This window comes from Solanum verrucosum, unplaced genomic scaffold (genome assembly GCF_900185275.1).
Source record: "Solanum verrucosum unplaced genomic scaffold, falcon-dt-bn FXZP01000261.1, whole genome shotgun sequence".
Classification (NCBI taxonomy): Eukaryota; Viridiplantae; Streptophyta; class Magnoliopsida; order Solanales; family Solanaceae; genus Solanum; species Solanum verrucosum.
Window position 1 is genome coordinate 5,128,705 of NW_026019969.1, and position 20,785 is coordinate 5,149,489.

Here is a 20,785-nt window from a genome sequence, read left to right on the forward strand (position 1 = left end):
AAGCGTGAGGAAATGCTATACGTTTGGTAAGTTGTCCGGAGAGGTTTCAAAAATTAAATAAAGTCAATAATTAGAAAATTAACGGAAAAATTCAATTTTGAGGGAAAAAAAAAGAATATAATAGTAATGTTGTTCAATGAAACATGTCATCTCACTTTTGTTACCTAACTTTATATTATATTAGATAGACATATTCCAGCAAAAAGTTTCAATATAGATAGATATATTTCACCGCGGTAAAAGTAATACTACTTAACGTGACCTATGCGCAAGTATATGTATATATTAAAGTGATAGAATGAGAAATAAAATTTTATGTATAATCAATTTTAGAATAAAGTTGATTTGTGATTTTAGTAAAGTAATCTCTTCATAATTATCTTGGTATATTAATCATTGCATAAGAATTCTTATATTATAATTTGTGCATGATTAGAGACCACAAAAAAATCATATTTTCAAATAACAAGCTTTACTGATTTTTTTCGCATAGTGCATTTCATCCACCATCTTCTTTCTTTAAAAAGTTCAATTTTTTCCCAACGTGATCGAAATAATTATCTACCTCAAAAATAAATACCAAAAAGGTGACTTAATTAACAATATGTACTTTATTAGAAAGGCCTTTTTACGTTTTAGGGCAAATATGATAATTTGCATGTTAACACATCCATACAATAAATTTTTTTTGTGAAAGACAGTGACGTTATTATACTTACATCATGATATGCCCCCAGCTATAATAGGCATTTTCTTATTATAGATCGATCAACTTTAATTCTAATAATTTAGGGCAAAATGAGAAACAAACATTTGACGTAAGAAGTAATACACGAGTACATCCATACGAAACTACCTTAGTATCTCCATTACTCTTTGCATGCCGATCTCCTCAAGAACTTGGGAGTAACGAGTTAGGGTCTAGAGATTTTTAATTTGTTGTACTGCATGAAATGTAATTATATAAACTATAAATAAATATTGAAAAAAAAAAAAAACTTACTCCTTAATATATATATATGGTGCAAATTTTTTATTAAAGTAACTCCAATTTGATGCTGAAAAATATTTTTAAAAAAAGTTGTTCATACAATTAAACACAAATCAAAGTGCGACATATATAAGTGAAAATACTTTTTTTTTTAAAATCAATTTGTTTGATGATAGAAATAAAAATTTAATGTGAGAGAAGTATATACTAACAACAATATGATAGATTACATACAAAAGTGGATCTGCATGCACTTGAAGTTATGGGTTTATAACCAAGACTCAATAGCTTTAATTTGATCCAAATCTTATAAATATTTATATGAAAAAAATTCACTTAATATATATAAATAATTCCATTTAAAACAACCCAAAAGGCAAAAACAATTCATATATATTAAATTCTTAAAACAACAATAACCCTTCGCTAGAACAACCAACAATTTCTTCAAAAATTCATTAAGTAAAAGAGTCTATAATAAAACTATAGATTTAATTAAGAAATTCATGGATCAGCTTTCTTTGGCTTTTTGGGCAATGCAGACTTTTTTGGTGATCCCTTCCTCTTTGCTTCAATAGTCCTATAAAAATTAAAGTAACAAAATAATTAACAACAACACAAAGAAAAAAAGAAAATAATCATGACAAAAAAATTTTAAAAAAATGTAAGGCGCAAATCGCAATTACCTTGATGATGACGCAAGTTGGTGAGATTCAACAGGTTGCGAAACCTCAGTTGAATGACTTGTTATTTCTTGATCAACTTCTTTACTAAGCCCGGGAACTTTCACGGGCAAGGGTTGCGTTAGGACCAACCCACAGAATGGACAAGTCATAAGTACCTTATTGTCAACAACAGTTGTCATCCCATAAATATTTGATGAATCATATTGAAAGTTTACAAAATTGCTCATCGAATCTAACAATGACAAAAATAAATGTTAAAAGATGACAAAATTATCTAAAATTTGCAAGCAAACAAGACATTTTCTTATTAATAATACATTGTAACTCTTTATATGATATTGAAATGTAAAGTGATAATCTTGTTTATTTGTGCTCTTTATAACTATGTGTTTATGATAAATAATTTTATCTACAAGAGAAACGGGGAGTGGAAAACCTAACAAATTATTAACAGTTGCATAACTAAACAAGTAAAGACAGATACAATGCCTTGAGCAAGGTGGCAGAGAGGTGAGAAATGGATTTTTTTTACAGTAAACTGATTTGCATTAATCATGTATTGCAGGTGGCGGAATGGGGAGCTGATGGTGTCATTGTTGGTAGTGCAATGGTAAGAATATTAGGTGATGCAAAATCGCCGGAAGAAGGGTTGAAGGAATTAGAGGTCTTCACCACATCTTTAAAGTCTGCACTCTCTTGATCAGTGGTAGAATTGATGACTTTGGCCGCCTCAATTTTTAAACCTCAGCTCTTAGAAGCAAGTGGATCGATCTTGAAATAGATTGTCTGATTTAAGCTTTAGAGTTTGACATTCATACTCTAGCTTGTATTAGATGCAAAATTGTTTTCTATGGTTATTCACCTTAATCAGAGGTCCTGAGATTGAACTTCTGAAAATCATTTTTTTTTTCCTTTTGTTGTTGAAAATGCCTCCTCTGAATCCCAAACAAAGCCAACATAAATCCTATCCGAATAAAAAAAAATAAAAGGAAGTTTGATTATTGTGGTATACCAGCCACCTGTTCTGGAACTTCCAGTTCCAATCGAAGCATATAGATCCGTGTTAGGTTTTATAATACGTGAATTTGAATTTAATGAGATCTAACTGCGAATAAAGAAATCTCTTCAGTTTTGAATCATTCTTTATTAGGTTGAGTTTCATACTTGATGGATTAAGATGCAAAGCTCCCTTTCATGACCAAAGATTAATGGGAATAATTAGCTGATTAGTAAATACTGCACGGTTTAATAAAGCATGATGGATCATATATATATATATATATATATATATATATATATATATATATATAGGAACCACATATTATAAGTACTAAATAACATCCTATCCCTTCTAGTTTTCTATTTACCAAAAATCCCTTAAAAATGATGTTTGCGGGATACATAGCGTTGTGCACGGGATACATTAGGTTTGATACATTCCACATAGCGGGATACATAGCGTTGTGCACGGGATACATTAGGTTTGATACATTTCACATAGCGGGATACATAGCGTTGTGCACGGGATACATTAGGTTTGATACATTCCACATAGCGGGATACATAGCGTTGTGCACGGGATACATTAGGTTTGATACATTCCACATAGCGGGATACATAGCGTTGTGCACCAGTTACATTAGGTTTGATACATTCCACATAACGGGATACATAGCGTTGTGCACGGGATACATGCGGAATACATAGGTAAAATAAGGGATTTTTGAAATTTTTGAAATAAGTAGGGATAAATGGATATTAAGGTAAGTAAAGGAGTGTAGTTAAGTAATTTGTCCATATATATATAGTACGATTTCTCTACTATTCTTATCTTAAATTCAATTATAACTTTAATATCTTCATAAGACAATTATCCTTTTTTTGTAAGTAGACACAATTGCACTTAAATTGGAACTCATTTTGTTACCGTATTTGAACAAATGCAATAATGGCTTTCGGTACTAATAAAGAATATTAATGAAGAATATGAATGGATGATTAGTCCATGCACCAAAGATAATGAAGAGAGGGATTTAAGAAAATGAAATAAATGGCAATAATGAGAAAAGTTATAGTCATTTCCTGTTTGAAAGAAAACAAAAGAAAGAGAACAAAAAAGTTTTGTGACGCTGAACTGAATTCCCGATAGATAAGAGGAAACCGGAAATACCCCTTATCTCATACTACTCTTTCGATACAGAATCTAACGTTTTGAAAAAAAAAAAACAATACAAAAATTTCTCATATCGAATTCGAAGTGCCATGCTATTATTACTTAGTATTCATATGGCGAAGGCATAGTCTTCTTTTTTCTCTCAAATAAAAACCTCATTGGCGCCAAGCGTGAGGAAATGCTATACGTTTGGTAAGTTGTCCGGAGAGGTTTCAAAAAATTAAATAAAGTCAATAATTAGAAAATTAACGGAAAAATTCAATTTTGAGGGAAAAAAAAAGAATATAATAGTAATGTTGTTCAATGAAACATGTCATCTCACTTTTTGTTACCTAACTTTATATTATATTAGATAGACATATTCCAGCAAAAAGTTTCAATATAGATAGATATATTTCACCGCGGTAAAAGTAATACTACTTAACGTGACCTATGCGCAAGTATATGTATATATTAAAGTGATAGAATGAGAAATAAAATTTTATGTATAATCAATTTTAGAATAAAGTTGATTTGTGATTTTAGTAAAGTAATCTCTTCATAATTATCTTGGTATATTAATCATTGCATAAGAATTCTTATATTATAATTTGTGCATGATTAGAGACCACAAAAAAATCATATTTTCAAATAACAAGCTTTACTGATTTTTTTCGCATAGTGCATTTCATCCACCATCTTCTTTCTTTAAAAAGTTCAATTTTTTCCCAACGTGATCGAAATAATTATCTACCTCAAAAATAAATACCAAAAAGGTGACTTAATTAACAATATGTACTTTATTAGAAAGGCCTTTTTACGTTTTAGGGCAAATATGATAATTTGCATGTTAACACATCCATACAATAAATTTTTTTTGTGAAAGACAGTGACGTTATTATACTTACATCATGATATGCCCCCAGCTATAATAGGCATTTTCTTATTATAGATCGATCAACTTTAATTCTAATAATTTAGGGCAAAATGAGAAACAAACATTTGACGTAAGAAGTAATACACGAGTACATCCATACGAAACTACCTTAGTATCTCCATTACTCTTTGCATGCCGATCTCCTCAAGAACTTGGGAGTAACGAGTTAGGGTCTAGAGATTTTTAATTTGTTGTACTGCATGAAATGTAATTATATAAACTATAAATAAATATTGAAAAAAAAAAAAACTTACTCCTTAATATATATATATGGTGCAAATTTTTTATTAAAGTAACTCCAATTTGATGCTGAAAAATATTTTTAAAAAAAGTTGTTCATACAATTAAACACAAATCAAAGTGCGACATATATAAGTGAAAATACTTTTTTTTTTAAAATCAATTTGTTTGATGATAGAAATAAAAATTTAATGTGAGAGAAGTATATACTAACAACAATATGATAGATTACATACAAAAGTGGATCTGCATGCACTTGAAGTTATGGGTTTATAACCAAGACTCAATAGCTTTAATTTGATCCAAATCTTATAAATATTTATATGAAAAAAATTCACTTAATATATATAAATAATTCCATTTAAAACAACCCAAAAGGCAAAAACAATTCATATATATTAAATTCTTAAAACAACAATAACCCTTCGCTAGAACAACCAACAATTTCTTCAAAAATTCATTAAGTAAAAGAGTCTATAATAAAACTATAGATTTAATTAAGAAATTCATGGATCAGCTTTCTTTGGCTTTTTGGGCAATGCAGACTTTTTTGGTGATCCCTTCCTCTTTGCTTCAATAGTCCTATAAAAATTAAAGTAACAAAATAATTAACAACAACACAAAGAAAAAAAGAAAATAATCATGACAAAAAAATTTTAAAAAAATGTAAGGCGCAAATCGCAATTACCTTGATGATGACGCAAGTTGGTGAGATTCAACAGGTTGCGAAACCTCAGTTGAATGACTTGTTATTTCTTGATCAACTTCTTTACTAAGCCCGGGAACTTTCACGGGCAAGGGTTGCGTTAGGACCAACCCACAGAATGGACAAGTCATAAGTACCTTATTGTCAACAACAGTTGTCATCCCATAAATATTTGATGAATCATATTGAAAGTTTACAAAATTGCTCATCGAATCTAACAATGACAAAAATAAATGTTAAAAGATGACAAAATTATCTAAAATTTGCAAGCAAACAAGACATTTTCTTATTAATAATACATTGTAACTCTTTATATGATATTGAAATGTAAAGTGATAATCTTGTTTATTTGTGCTCTTTATAACTATGTGTTTATGATAAATAATTTTATCTACAAGAGAAACGGGGAGTGGAAAACCTAACAAATTATTAACAGTTGCATAACTAAACAAGTAAAGACAGATACAATGCCTTGAGCAAGGTGGCAGAGAGGTGAGAAATGGATTTTTTTTACAGTAAACTGATTTGCATTAATCATGTATTGCAGGTGGCGGAATGGGGAGCTGATGGTGTCATTGTTGGTAGTGCAATGGTAAGAATATTAGGTGATGCAAAATCGCCGGAAGAAGGGTTGAAGGAATTAGAGGTCTTCACCACATCTTTAAAGTCTGCACTCTCTTGATCAGTGGTAGAATTGATGACTTTGGCCGCCTCAATTTTTAAACCTCAGCTCTTAGAAGCAAGTGGATCGATCTTGAAATAGATTGTCTGATTTAAGCTTTAGAGTTTGACATTCATACTCTAGCTTGTATTAGATGCAAAATTGTTTTCTATGGTTATTCACCTTAATCAGAGGTCCTGAGATTGAACTTCTGAAAATCATTTTTTTTTTCCTTTTGTTGTTGAAAATGCCTCCTCTGAATCCCAAACAAAGCCAACATAAATCCTATCCGAATAAAAAAAAATAAAAGGAAGTTTGATTATTGTGGTATACCAGCCACCTGTTCTGGAACTTCCAGTTCCAATCGAAGCATATAGATCCGTGTTAGGTTTTATAATACGTGAATTTGAATTTAATGAGATCTAACTGCGAATAAAGAAATCTCTTCAGTTTTGAATCATTCTTTATTAGGTTGAGTTTCATACTTGATGGATTAAGATGCAAAGCTCCCTTTCATGACCAAAGATTAATGGGAATAATTAGCTGATTAGTAAATACTGCACGGTTTAATAAAGCATGATGGATCATATATATATATATATATATATATATATATATATATATATATATAGGAACCACATATTATAAGTACTAAATAACATCCTATCCCTTCTAGTTTTCTATTTACCAAAAATCCCTTAAAAATGATGTTTGCGGGATACATAGCGTTGTGCACGGGATACATTAGGTTTGATACATTCCACATAGCGGGATACATAGCGTTGTGCACGGGATACATTAGGTTTGATACATTTCACATAGCGGGATACATAGCGTTGTGCACGGGATACATTAGGTTTGATACATTCCACATAGCGGGATACATAGCGTTGTGCACGGGATACATTAGGTTTGATACATTCCACATAGCGGGATACATAGCGTTGTGCACCAGTTACATTAGGTTTGATACATTCCACATAACGGGATACATAGCGTTGTGCACGGGATACATGCGGAATACATAGGTAAAATAAGGGATTTTTGAAATTTTTGAAATAAGTAGGGATAAATGGATATTAAGGTAAGTAAAGGAGTGTAGTTAAGTAATTTGTCCATATATATATAGTACGATTTCTCTACTATTCTTATCTTAAATTCAATTATAACTTTAATATCTTCATAAGACAATTATCCTTTTTTTGTAAGTAGACACAATTGCACTTAAATTGGAACTCATTTTGTTACCGTATTTGAACAAATGCAATAATGGCTTTCGGTACTAATAAAGAATATTAATGAAGAATATGAATGGATGATTAGTCCATGCACCAAAGATAATGAAGAGAGGGATTTAAGAAAATGAAATAAATGGCAATAATGAGAAAAGTTATAGTCATTTCCTGTTTGAAAGAAAACAAAAGAAAGAGAACAAAAAAGTTTTGTGACGCTGAACTGAATTCCCGATAGATAAGAGGAAACCGGAAATACCCCTTATCTCATACTACTCTTTCGATACAGAATCTAACGTTTTGAAAAAAAAAAAACAATACAAAAATTTCTCATATCGAATTCGAAGTGCCATGCTATTATTACTTAGTATTCATATGGCGAAGGCATAGTCTTCTTTTTTCTCTCAAATAAAAACCTCATTGGCGCCAAGCGTGAGGAAATGCTATACGTTTGGTAAGTTGTCCGGAGAGGTTTCAAAAAATTAAATAAAGTCAATAATTAGAAAATTAACGGAAAAATTCAATTTTGAGGGAAAAAAAAGAATATAATAGTAATGTTGTTCAATGAAACATGTCATCTCACTTTTTGTTACCTAACTTTATATTATATTAGATAGACATATTCCAGCAAAAAGTTTCAATATAGATAGATATATTTCACCGCGGTAAAAGTAATACTACTTAACGTGACCTATGCGCAAGTATATGTATATATTAAAGTGATAGAATGAGAAATAAAATTTTATGTATAATCAATTTTAGAATAAAGTTGATTTGTGATTTTAGTAAAGTAATCTCTTCATAATTATCTTGGTATATTAATCATTGCATAAGAATTCTTATATTATAATTTGTGCATGATTAGAGACCACAAAAAAATCATATTTTCAAATAACAAGCTTTACTGATTTTTTTCGCATAGTGCATTTCATCCACCATCTTCTTTCTTTAAAAAGTTCAATTTTTTCCCAACGTGATCGAAATAATTATCTACCTCAAAAATAAATACCAAAAAGGTGACTTAATTAACAATATGTACTTTATTAGAAAGGCCTTTTTACGTTTTAGGGCAAATATGATAATTTGCATGTTAACACATCCATACAATAAATTTTTTTTGTGAAAGACAGTGACGTTATTATACTTACATCATGATATGCCCCCAGCTATAATAGGCATTTTCTTATTATAGATCGATCAACTTTAATTCTAATAATTTAGGGCAAAATGAGAAACAAACATTTGACGTAAGAAGTAATACACGAGTACATCCATACGAAACTACCTTAGTATCTCCATTACTCTTTGCATGCCGATCTCCTCAAGAACTTGGGAGTAACGAGTTAGGGTCTAGAGATTTTTAATTTGTTGTACTGCATGAAATGTAATTATATAAACTATAAATAAATATTGAAAAAAAAAAAACTTACTCCTTAATATATATATATATGGTGCAAATTTTTTATTAAAGTAACTCCAATTTGATGCTGAAAAATATTTTTAAAAAAAGTTGTTCATACAATTAAACACAAATCAAAGTGCGACATATATAAGTGAAAATACTTTTTTTTTTAAAATCAATTTGTTTGATGATAGAAATAAAAATTTAATGTGAGAGAAGTATATACTAACAACAATATGATAGATTACATACAAAAGTGGATCTGCATGCACTTGAAGTTATGGGTTTATAACCAAGACTCAATAGCTTTAATTTGATCCAAATCTTATAAATATTTATATGAAAAAAATTCACTTAATATATATAAATAATTCCATTTAAAACAACCCAAAAGGCAAAAACAATTCATATATATTAAATTCTTAAAACAACAATAACCCTTCGCTAGAACAACCAACAATTTCTTCAAAAATTCATTAAGTAAAAGAGTCTATAATAAAACTATAGATTTAATTAAGAAATTCATGGATCAGCTTTCTTTGGCTTTTTGGGCAATGCAGACTTTTTTGGTGATCCCTTCCTCTTTGCTTCAATAGTCCTATAAAAATTAAAGTAACAAAATAATTAACAACAACACAAAGAAAAAAAGAAAATAATCATGACAAAAAAATTTTAAAAAAATGTAAGGCGCAAATCGCAATTACCTTGATGATGACGCAAGTTGGTGAGATTCAACAGGTTGCGAAACCTCAGTTGAATGACTTGTTATTTCTTGATCAACTTCTTTACTAAGCCCGGGAACTTTCACGGGCAAGGGTTGCGTTAGGACCAACCCACAGAATGGACAAGTCATAAGTACCTTATTGTCAACAACAGTTGTCATCCCATAAATATTTGATGAATCATATTGAAAGTTTACAAAATTGCTCATCGAATCTAACAATGACAAAAATAAATGTTAAAAGATGACAAAATTATCTAAAATTTGCAAGCAAACAAGACATTTTCTTATTAATAATACATTGTAACTCTTTATATGATATTGAAATGTAAAGTGATAATCTTGTTTATTTGTGCTCTTTATAACTATGTGTTTATGATAAATAATTTTATCTACAAGAGAAACGGGGAGTGGAAAACCTAACAAATTATTAACAGTTGCATAACTAAACAAGTAAAGACAGATACAATGAAAAAAAATCTATGTTAACGATCAGAGTAAATATGCATCGACATTAGTTAGTATAACGAGGAAATTTATGTACATTTTTTAATGAGGGGTATATTATTTGCCCCTTTCTACACAATATTCTTTTATGGACAATTTTAGATCTAGGGATCGATCCATTCAAATTCGAATGGTAATAAGAGTATTATTTCCCGGATCTAAAGGATGGGTTAAAGTATTTTGAGAAATTTACTCTTTTAATTATTTTTTAAAATTTCTTTCACCTTGCGACCACCAATTAATAAATCGTTTCATCAATAAATTGTAAATTTTTAGAACCATGATCTCAAATAGTTGACCAAATTTTGTTAGACATTTAATTTATATATGCAATGAAAAAAAGACCTAACTAATTTGCAAGAGTAAAATAAATGAATGAATGTGATTACAAAGAATATAATGAAATCACAACATTAATTCCACAGTTCATAAGAATTTTATGTATTAAAAATGAATTCTACATTGTTTTAATGATTAAGATTGATAAATTTACCTCGAACAGGACTCCAATCCGTATATATGCCCATTTCCAAATCAATTCTGTTGGCTTAGTAAAATAACCAAAAAGATTTTATTAAGCTTGATATTGAGAGAAAATAATATATAAATACACACAAATATTTAATTAATTTTACTTTAAAGTTTATAAAATAGAAAGGAAGAGAAAGAGAGGAGGATATGCATATTGAAAATATTGGAATTACCTTCACAAAAAAGTTTATTGAATAAAGAAAAGTGAGTGAGTTATAACTTTATAATAAACAGTACTATATATTTAGTTAAGATTATACTAATTTTAATTATTATCCGCACTTAGTGTTTACACCAAGCCAATACAATTTCCATTATTACGTGATTTAATGAAGTAAAACATATGTCAATTAATTATGATTAAGTAAAATAAACTATAAATTTAAACACGTGACATACATGTTTTGACTTAGTGTATACATTCTGTGAGGGTAAGTTTTACCCAAGATCTCATCTAAATACAAATTTGAACAAACTAAAAGGAAGGTATATATATATGATAGATATGATAAACTAATTATATTCTTACTAGTTATGGTGTTGTGGTGTGAACACGTTATTTTAAGACAACTTAATTAATTGATTAGATCATTTGGATATTATCTACATATAATATAAGACATATGTAATTATTGTAATTATAAAGTTTGACTGATTTTTTCTAAAACTTGACCAATATATTCAACGTATATATTTAATTTTTTATGTCATAATATAATGGGGGTTGAGGTGGGGATGGGGTAGTTGATATATATTTCTTTTAACAAATGACGAAGTTAAATTTTTTGCTTAAAAAATTTAAAATATAAAGAAATTAATCTACGAAAAAGCCAAAAACAGTTACTTTTTATTATTTTTATTACTCAATAAATTTTAAAAAACGTTAATTTTTTTTATGGAGAGAATATTTGTTTGTCTTATCTTAGATCTGAAAGCATAATACATTATATATGACAAACCATCCAAAAGAAAGTGATATCTTTTTCTTTTTTTTAATGTAGTATTCTTTTCAAATATAGTACCAACTTCTCATTGTTTTTTTTAAGTGATAGTAATATTCGATTCATCGATTTGTACATATCTTGAAATTTTTATGAGACATTTATATAACAATAGATATTAGAGCCACAAGAGCATAATTAAGTGGTTCGGAGGTAGGTCTTCCACATAGAAAATCAAAAATCGAATCTAGCCTCCTTTTGTATATTCAGGCATAAGCTTATGGTGTGAAAATTTTCTAATGTGATCATTTTATCAAAAGGCATTTGATTTTGATTAGTTATCAAACTTAATTATACAAAAATACAAAGGTTATCAAACTTAATAAAAAATTAAATAATATTATTATTCCTATTATTTTACGTAATTTCTAAATAGTACTCTCTCCGTCTCAACTTATATGACGCATATCGAGATTCAAATAAATCTATTTCTTATTATCAATTTTGTATATATTTTTTAAATATTTTAAATTATCAATTATTATGACTTATAATACTCTTTATGTAGTTATATATATATATATATATATTGTTTAAAAAAAATTAAATATTTCATACATAAATTTTTAATTAAAATTAAATTATTAAACCCTCGAAAACTGAAATATGCAGAGTAAATTGGAGCAACGAGTCATATTCCGAATCAAGCCAAATAGTATAGGGAAAGAATAGAGCAACCTATTGCTGACTAAGCATCTTGGACAATTACTGACGTTTGATATATATTTTTAAAAAGACCGAAGCTTTATATTTTTTCTTTTTTTTAAATTCATCTCACACAACCAAAAAGTGCAGCTGTACTTTTATATAGGATGAGATGATTCAACTTCACAACAAAAATCAAAACATATATATTTTTGAGAAATTAAACTAACTTTAGTTAACTATAAGGTTAATTAGATGGAGAGGCCAGAAAGAATAGAAGATGGATTTACAACCACTGATCCTTTGCTTTCTACTGGTGGTGATACTCCGGCGTCGGCCACACTCGCCGTCGTATTCAGCACCTTGGTTGCCGTCTCCGGCTCCTTTGTTTTTGGTTCTGCTGTAAGTTCATTTTTGCTTTCGACTTTAATTTGGAAGAAAATAGTATTATAGGTAGGGAAAAGGAAAAAGAAAGTTCATTAAGATTTATGAATACAATTATAAGAAGTTTTAAGTTAAAAAAAGTTGGGAAGTATTTTTAAAATTATGTTTTTGAACAAATTAAAAAGTAACACACTTGAGTCAGTGTAATAGGGTTTATCAAATGTAAATTTGTAACACTGTTTTGGATGGAAGGGTCCACTGGTTCTACTCATAAATTGTTCTTGGTTTTTATACCCCTAGATTTTCTTATGGTATAATTATGAACCCCTGAAGTTTTTGAGTATTACACCATGCCTGTGAAGTTTTTAATATGCAAGAAGATTAAGGTTTTATAGTTTCACTGTTGTCCTTTAATATGTTGTCATTCATATGCAGGTGGGATTTTCTTCACCTGCTCAGAATGGGATAATAAAGGATCTTGGCCTCTCTGTGGCAGAGGTCAGTTCTAACATTATCCGAAAAGGAATTGTGTGTATTATATATATGCGCTCTCGAGACAATATTTTTTGCTTACTTACCAAAAACTTAAATGAATTTATGGTCTTGTATGTACTCTTTCAGTACTCTGTATTTGGTTCAATATGGACAATTGGAGCAATGATAGGTGCTATAATGAGTGGGAAACTAGCAGATCTTTTCGCCCGGAGAGGTGTAAGTTTTCAGTTTGTTGGTTAAACATCTTCACTAAGTTTAGTAGTACATTCTAATTATTCATGTCTAATCATGCAGGCAATGGGCTTCTCTGAGTTGTTTTGTCTTTTAGGATGGCTCGCAATTATTTTTGGCAAGGTGTATATTCATCTTAACCTTCGTTTCCACTTTTATGATATAGTTGTTCTGTCTAGATCAATTTTATTTTTATATTGTTTGTGATCATCAACAGAATGCTTTGTGGCTTGACATTGGGAGGTTGTTAATGGGATATGGAGTTGGCATTATTTCTTATGTGGTAAATATTTACACTGAGCGTTTATTGAACAGGTTTAATCTATCTTACATTATAAATGACTCTGCTGTTGTTTTCCACACATAGGTACCTGTATATATAGCGGAAATAACACCTAAGAATCTCCGAGGTGCATTCACAACTGTTAATCAGGTAATCCAACAGTTCTGGTTTTCATTTTTTGTTTTATGGTGACAGCTGATCGTCTTTGTATGCTTTTGATGCTTCAGCTAATGATATGCTGTGGAGTATCACTTATGTATGTAGTTGGAGTAGTCATCAACTGGCGTCTATTGGCTGTGATTGGTAAATTTATGTTCTTTCTTTTTCCTTTTGAAAGCCTCTTTCTATGGACATGTTTATTGATCCAAAGTAAAACATAATTCCAGGAGCTATTCCCTGTATAATACAGCTTTTGGGCCTGTTTTTCATACCGGAGTCTCCGAGATGGCTGGTAAGATCGTACAACTTGATCAACGTTTTTTCACAACTAGGTTCTGATGTATTCAGAATGATAAAAATTGCATTTCCTTTACAAGAAACTGAAGTCAAAGCCTGATGGCGATGTTTTTGTTGACAGGCTAAGGCTGGCCAGTGGAAAGAGTGTGAAGCTTCTCTTCAGCGCCTTAGGGGGAAGGACGCCAATATATCAGAAGAAGCTGCTGAAATAAAAGTAAATTCCTGACTTTCCATGAGTGAAAGCATTGTATTATCTCTTTTATTTTGATTTCCATTACCATATTTGTATGATTGGTAAGATAAATAATGCTTAATTTGTATCATCACTTGCAGGAGTACACAGAAACACTTCAGAAACTTTCTGAGGCTAAGCTAATTGATTTGTTCCACAAGAAATATGCACATTCTCTTATAGTAAGACAACCTTTAGTTTTCTCTGACGGAACAACTGATCTTTTATCCTGTGCGATTAATGAAGTTGTTATACTTGTCTGTTAATTCATCCAGGTTGGAGTGGGATTAATGGTATTGCAACAATTTGGAGGGGTCAATGCTATTGCATATTATGCAAGTTCAATTTTTGAGTCAGCTGGTATGTAATGTTCCTATAAGATTGGTGTTTCATTGGTTGCTTGTTAGTAGAAGATAAAAAGTGAAATCTCAGTATCTGAATCGCAAAATATATCAGGTTTCTCTGGTAGGATTGGTTCAATTGCAATGGTAGTTGTACAGGTAAATAATCTCAATGTGCTAAATCAATTATGAGTTTGCTCCATCAGATTTTGAGTGTTTGGTGATCTGCAGATCCCAATGCAAGTTTTAGGAGTACTCTTGATGGATAAATCAGGAAGGCGTCCACTACTTATGGTAAACATTAATTACTAGAAATCCTTTTCATTGATGTTGGTTTTTTTTCCGTATAACGATTAAAAATGTTATTATGGTTTTCTTCAGGTATCTGCTGCAGGGACATGCTTGGGCTGTTTCCTTGTAGGATCGTCATTCTTACTACAGGTTTTACATTTGAAATCCATAGACCATATCTTACTAGTGTTTTGCGTCCAATTCATTTTCTGATAAAATGTAGTTCTTCACAGGATCTTCAACTTTGGAAGTCTAGCCCCTTTTTGGCACTTGTTGGCATACTGGTAATGCAATTTCATCCTTTCATACGCTTTGCCCGGATGATTCTGTATGTAACACTATTTGGATCTGCCAGAAAATTACTCTGCTATTTTCGATTATCTTCATTATTCTAAATCATTCAATCAACTATGCCTGTATAGCAAAGTAGTTGAGGTTAACAATGAAATATACTGGTATGCAATTTTCATTCTTTTATGCGATCATGCTGGATCCTTCTTTACATAATATCATTACATCTGCTGGGAAATAAGTCAACTTTACCTCAACCCTAACATGCTCTGGCCAGCTATATGAACCAGGCTCATTTCATCCGAATACTAAAGATTACTTCTTTAATTTTTTTGCTTATATAGTGACAGACAAGTCTCTAACTAGACAAAACCGTAGTTCTACTTCTTTGAGATTTAAGTAGTAAAGTGTTTCTCAAAGTCTACTTTGATCCATAGAGGAAGTTAATGAAGAGAGGATTAATGTTGTGAATCAAATATGTCGTAACTGCTGCCAGGTCTTTACTGGATCTTTCTCATTAGGCATGGGAGGTATACCGTGGGTAATTATGTCTGAGGTTTGTAGCTCTCAAACTTACCTAATTAATTATGAATGCTACTATTACCAAAATCAACAATAACTTAAGCTTACTGTTTGTATCTCAGATATTCCCCATAAATGTCAAAGGTTTAGCTGGAAGCCTAGTGACAGTAGTCAACTGGTTCGGTTCTTGGATCGTCTCATATTCATTCAACTTTCTTATGCTATGGAGTTCTGAAGGTACTGCCTTGTCCATCAATATCCATTACTGCAATCCCGATATTGGGCTTTTCATGTCGTCACAGTAGTGTGCTAATACCAAATTTATTGCTGAAAGTGTTATGTTTATTGGTGTTTCAGGAACATTCTTCATATTTTCAGCAGTATGTGGTGTAACTGTTATGTTTGTGGCAAAGCTGGTTCCAGAGACCAAAGGGCGTACCTTGGAAGAAATACAATCCTCCATGAATTCCTTTACATGACCAATGAATTTGGGTTATTTGCCAAAAATACTTACTAAATAATGACAAATTGTATGGACAAACACTATCTGCCATCCAAATTTTACCTGAGAAATATATGGCCAAACGGGTCCGTAGTTTGGGCTTATTGCATGTACTCATCAAATCACACCAAATAGAATCACTTTGTAGATGATAAGCAATAAAGAGAGCCTACCCTATTTATTTATTTTTATATAAAATGGTCTAATAATATATAATTATAGATTGAGTACCACTTCAATCATATAACGCTATAAATAAGATAGCTAACCTTCTCGATCTCAATTACCATTACCATGCATCGACAATCAACTATTCAAATCGATATTCAGACACCACCACAACTAGCACCGCCTGGCTGCAGACGTGGCAAAGTCCTAGCAGGTGCATCAAACCTAATTTTACCAACAGGAACCGTGCTAACTTTCCAAACTCTAATTCCCTCTTTCACTGACGGAGTTATCACTCACAAGTACCTCACCTTAGGCCTGTTTCTTCTCCTCCTTCACGAACAGTTTCATCGATCAGAAGGGAAAAATACACTATGGAATCGCGTATCCGAGAGGCTTCTGCGTATGAGCATTGAAAGAATATTTAAGAGAATGGACTTTATTCGTGCCCTTGTATCACTGATCGATGGGCTTCTTGACGTTTGCAATAGGTGATGCAAACGTAAAAGATTGTTATTGTCCCAAATCTAACACCAACATGGATTTAAGCTTTGTTCATGAATTTTCTTTACTATTTTTCCTACTACTCGTAGGGGAATTGGCTATGCCGATACACCTAGAGAACCTCCCAACTATGTGCATGCCTCTTCTTCCTAAAACTAACCCAAATCCAACTAAAGAAAAAAAGACGCAAATCCAACTAACATATAGTACGTAATGAATTGTTCAAAGTTCAACAAAGAATGTTTAAATTATTATTTTTTCATATTTGTACTTTCCTTTAATAAAGTTTGATATTTTTTAAGATATAAATTACACTACTTACAAATATATATTTATGATTTCACAAAGATAAAAATATTTTTCTTAATAATTATTGTGCACATTTTCATGGAAGATCACCCATTCAAGTCAGTCTATTTGTCTTTCTCCTAATGGTTTCACCAGAATCATTAAATATTGTCTCCCAATTCTCTCTCTTATACTTTAGTAAAATCTCTCAATGTTTTCTACTTCTTTTAATTTTCTAGGATATTGTTAGATGCACTCTATTTAGTCCTATTTAATTCACTTCGCTAATGATTCTTATAGAATATATATATGATGACCATACTAGATCTATATAACATAGATCAATCAGTTTAATAAACATTAATTAGTTCAAAATTGTATCTAAACTTAATATATTTATTTAAACTCATTAAAAATTTATTTGCCTTGACTTTAGGAGAAGAAAGATAAAGATAACTCTTGAAGCGTATAATGTATACATAATTGGAGTAATAATTAGCGCTCGATGAGGCATGCTAGAGGTGACGAAAGGGAAAGTGGATATATAGGGAGGAACTAAAATAGAGGTACACCGTATATACAAAGACACTAATAGCTACCTATTTTATTCCATATTATATATTTACTAATCATATAGTTCAAGCATATTATTAAACACCCAGCAAGTAGAGTCGGTACAACTAAACTTCTATTAATAGTTTGTTAAACTTTTCGGTGGCGTAGGCAAGATTTTCTTTTAAGTGGTGTCAATATTTATAAATAAATAATAATTAATTGATATAAAAACTATTTAAAACATACTAATACAACATAAATCAGGTAAACTACTACAACTCTCCTCGACGAGTTTTCATATTTTGAAATGTATTCATAATAGTCTCATTGGAGATAGTACTAAATATTTATTTTTCTATATAAGGCATCAAACAATCATATCCATTCAATTTCGTAAATCAGTCTTAATCAACTTCATCACCCAAAAAACTCTCTCAACTGTAGCAGTAGCCACCAATACATTTAAATAAATTAGGTAACTTGAAATTGCAATAATTAAATCTATAAAAAGTTGATGAATATTCAAGAAATTCCAACTAAAACTACAAAGATGGAAGATAAAAAGAAAAGTGAACTTAAAATTAAGAGAAAATCACAGTAGCATCAATCCTTCAACACAACAGCACTTGCAATTTGCAAACTTGGAGATTTCTTTTCAATTTAGGTTTTACTTTATAACTTATTATTGTGTCCGATTCCAATTTGAACAAGTAATGAAATTTCTATAACAGAGAATAAGTTGTATTCTAGTTCAATTAATTTATTTTAAGCTAATGGTTGGGAGGTTCGAATTTTTTTTTGATGAACTTTTCACAAAACGCCCCAAAAATAAAAACAGAAATCGGCGTTATTGGGATTCAAACTCATGCTCGCTGAAAGGAATAATCGTTTCACTCGTTGTGCAACTGCAAACCAACAAACCAAAGAGCTGGCTTGTTCAAGGAGTGTCCTTAATAATATTTGTATTTCTTTTTATATTTTTTTCAGATTTTTGTATATGTATATATACTAAAAAAATTTAACAAGATAGTGTCGATTGATACCCCTTGGTATAAGGTGGGTCCGCCCCTGAGTCACTTCTAGATTCCCTTTCCGAAATAGGAGTGTTATTATTTTCTGGGTAATACACCAATATTTAGAGGCGAATTCAGAATTTAAAGACTTGAGTGTGTCAATATCAATATTATATTAATTTAGGCATGGTCACTAATGACTCAAATATGAGCTTGAGTGTATCAATATCAATATTATCTTAATTTAGGCATGGTCACTAATGAGTGAAATAAGGTTCTAGTTGAATTCAAATTCTGATCTAGCGGATAGTTTTTTTTGTCTTGTACCAGCGACACAAGGGCATACATATGCTCTTCATGGTACATTGTTATTATATCCTACTTTCTGTTTGTTTCTCAAAATAAATATAAAAAAAATAAATTCAAATATAACAGATTCCCACCAAATAATGTGGATCCGCCTCTCCCTATCTTATTATTCGCCAAGGATGAAAAAATAAGTAAATTGTATGAGGATGGAAAATGGGACCCAAAAGAGAACCGAATGGTAACCTCCCCATCCAGATCCAGCTCATTTCTTCGCTTTGCTGGCCCTTTTTCCGCCACATTTTATTATCCGAAATCAGTTAATAATATCATACATTTATATGTAAATGTTTTGTCAGAATTTTTCTTCTTTCTTTTTTCCCTTAATGTTATCTGCCATTTGTTATGTTTCTGATTAATTAAATTGAGTTTCTTTCGAAAATAATTTATCTATTTTCAAAAGATAATGATAAGATCTATCTATCCTTCAATTCTGAATCATATCTATGGAATTATGGATATATTATTATTATTATTATTATTGACAAAAGAAATAAAACCAAGTTTTCCTTTTTAAGGGGAATCTTTTACGCAGCCGATAGATTATTCGAATCTAGGAGGATTCGTTTTCAAAAATGGGGAATGTATACATGCAATTTGTAGTAATCGTCCTTCTGTTTTAAAAAGAATGACTTAGTTTTTTTTTAGTCTGTTTCAAAATAAATGATCACTTTCCTTTTTTGACAACACTTTAATTTTAATTTTTCACGTGGCATACTTAAGACTACAAAATTAAAGAACATTTTGGTATATTGAACATAATTTTAATTTAGAACCCACTACAACATTTTATGCCTTCAACCACCCTAGAAAAGTGTGGCCTAAACTATCAAAAAATGTAGCTTTTGATCAAAGGCCACATTTTTTTACTTTAGGCTACACTTTTCTGGGGGTGGCCTAAAGCAGTGTAACCTAGACTTTAGGCCACACTTTTCAAGTGTTGTCTTATCAGCTACACTTCAAAAGTGTGGCCTATAATGTAAAAAGGCAACGCTTTGCATTACCTCTTATAGTATTCTTTCTTTATTTAAACTCCGTTCCAAGTCAAATTATGTCATTCTTTTTTAAACGGATGTAGTATATATTACTCCCTCCGTCCCATTTTATATGTCATCTCTTTCTATAAATAGCTGGACCACAATACTTGTCATTTTATAAAATTTATGCATAAATTACCATATTTTGCCTATTATACCCTTGATAGAATAGTTAATTAATCTTGTCATTTATTAATAAAATTGACTTAAGAAAATATTAAATAAGGGTAGAAGGGTAAAGTTACATCATTTCTTAATATAAGTGCAAAGTAAAAATGTGACATATAAAATGGGATGAAGAGAGAATAATAATAATATGGGAAAATTACACCGTAAAGCAAACTTATACTACTTAATTACTCATCATAGCTATAGTTTGCTATAATTACCACTCACGACTAACATTATACATTA

At 30.5% G+C, this 20,785-nt stretch overlaps 1 protein-coding gene across 1 annotated transcript; it reads left to right on the forward strand.

Annotated features, from left to right (window-relative positions):
* The first annotated feature begins 12,615 nt into the window (after positions 1 to 12,615).
* LOC125816422 (sugar transporter ERD6-like 5) lies at positions 12,616 to 16,463 on the forward strand. The gene is made up of 18 exons (XM_049496027.1): positions 12,616 to 12,814; positions 13,232 to 13,294; positions 13,418 to 13,507; positions 13,586 to 13,645; positions 13,740 to 13,805; positions 13,890 to 13,955; positions 14,033 to 14,108; positions 14,192 to 14,256; positions 14,383 to 14,475; positions 14,595 to 14,675; positions 14,769 to 14,853; positions 14,950 to 14,993; positions 15,066 to 15,128; positions 15,216 to 15,275; positions 15,359 to 15,409; positions 15,913 to 15,972; positions 16,061 to 16,175; positions 16,296 to 16,463. Exons 1-18 carry the CDS (start codon positions 12,668 to 12,670, stop codon positions 16,415 to 16,417), a joined length of 1,407 nt encoding a protein of 468 aa, XP_049351984.1. The 5' UTR covers positions 12,616 to 12,667; the 3' UTR covers positions 16,418 to 16,463.
* The last annotated feature ends 4,322 nt before the right edge of the window (positions 16,464 to 20,785 follow it).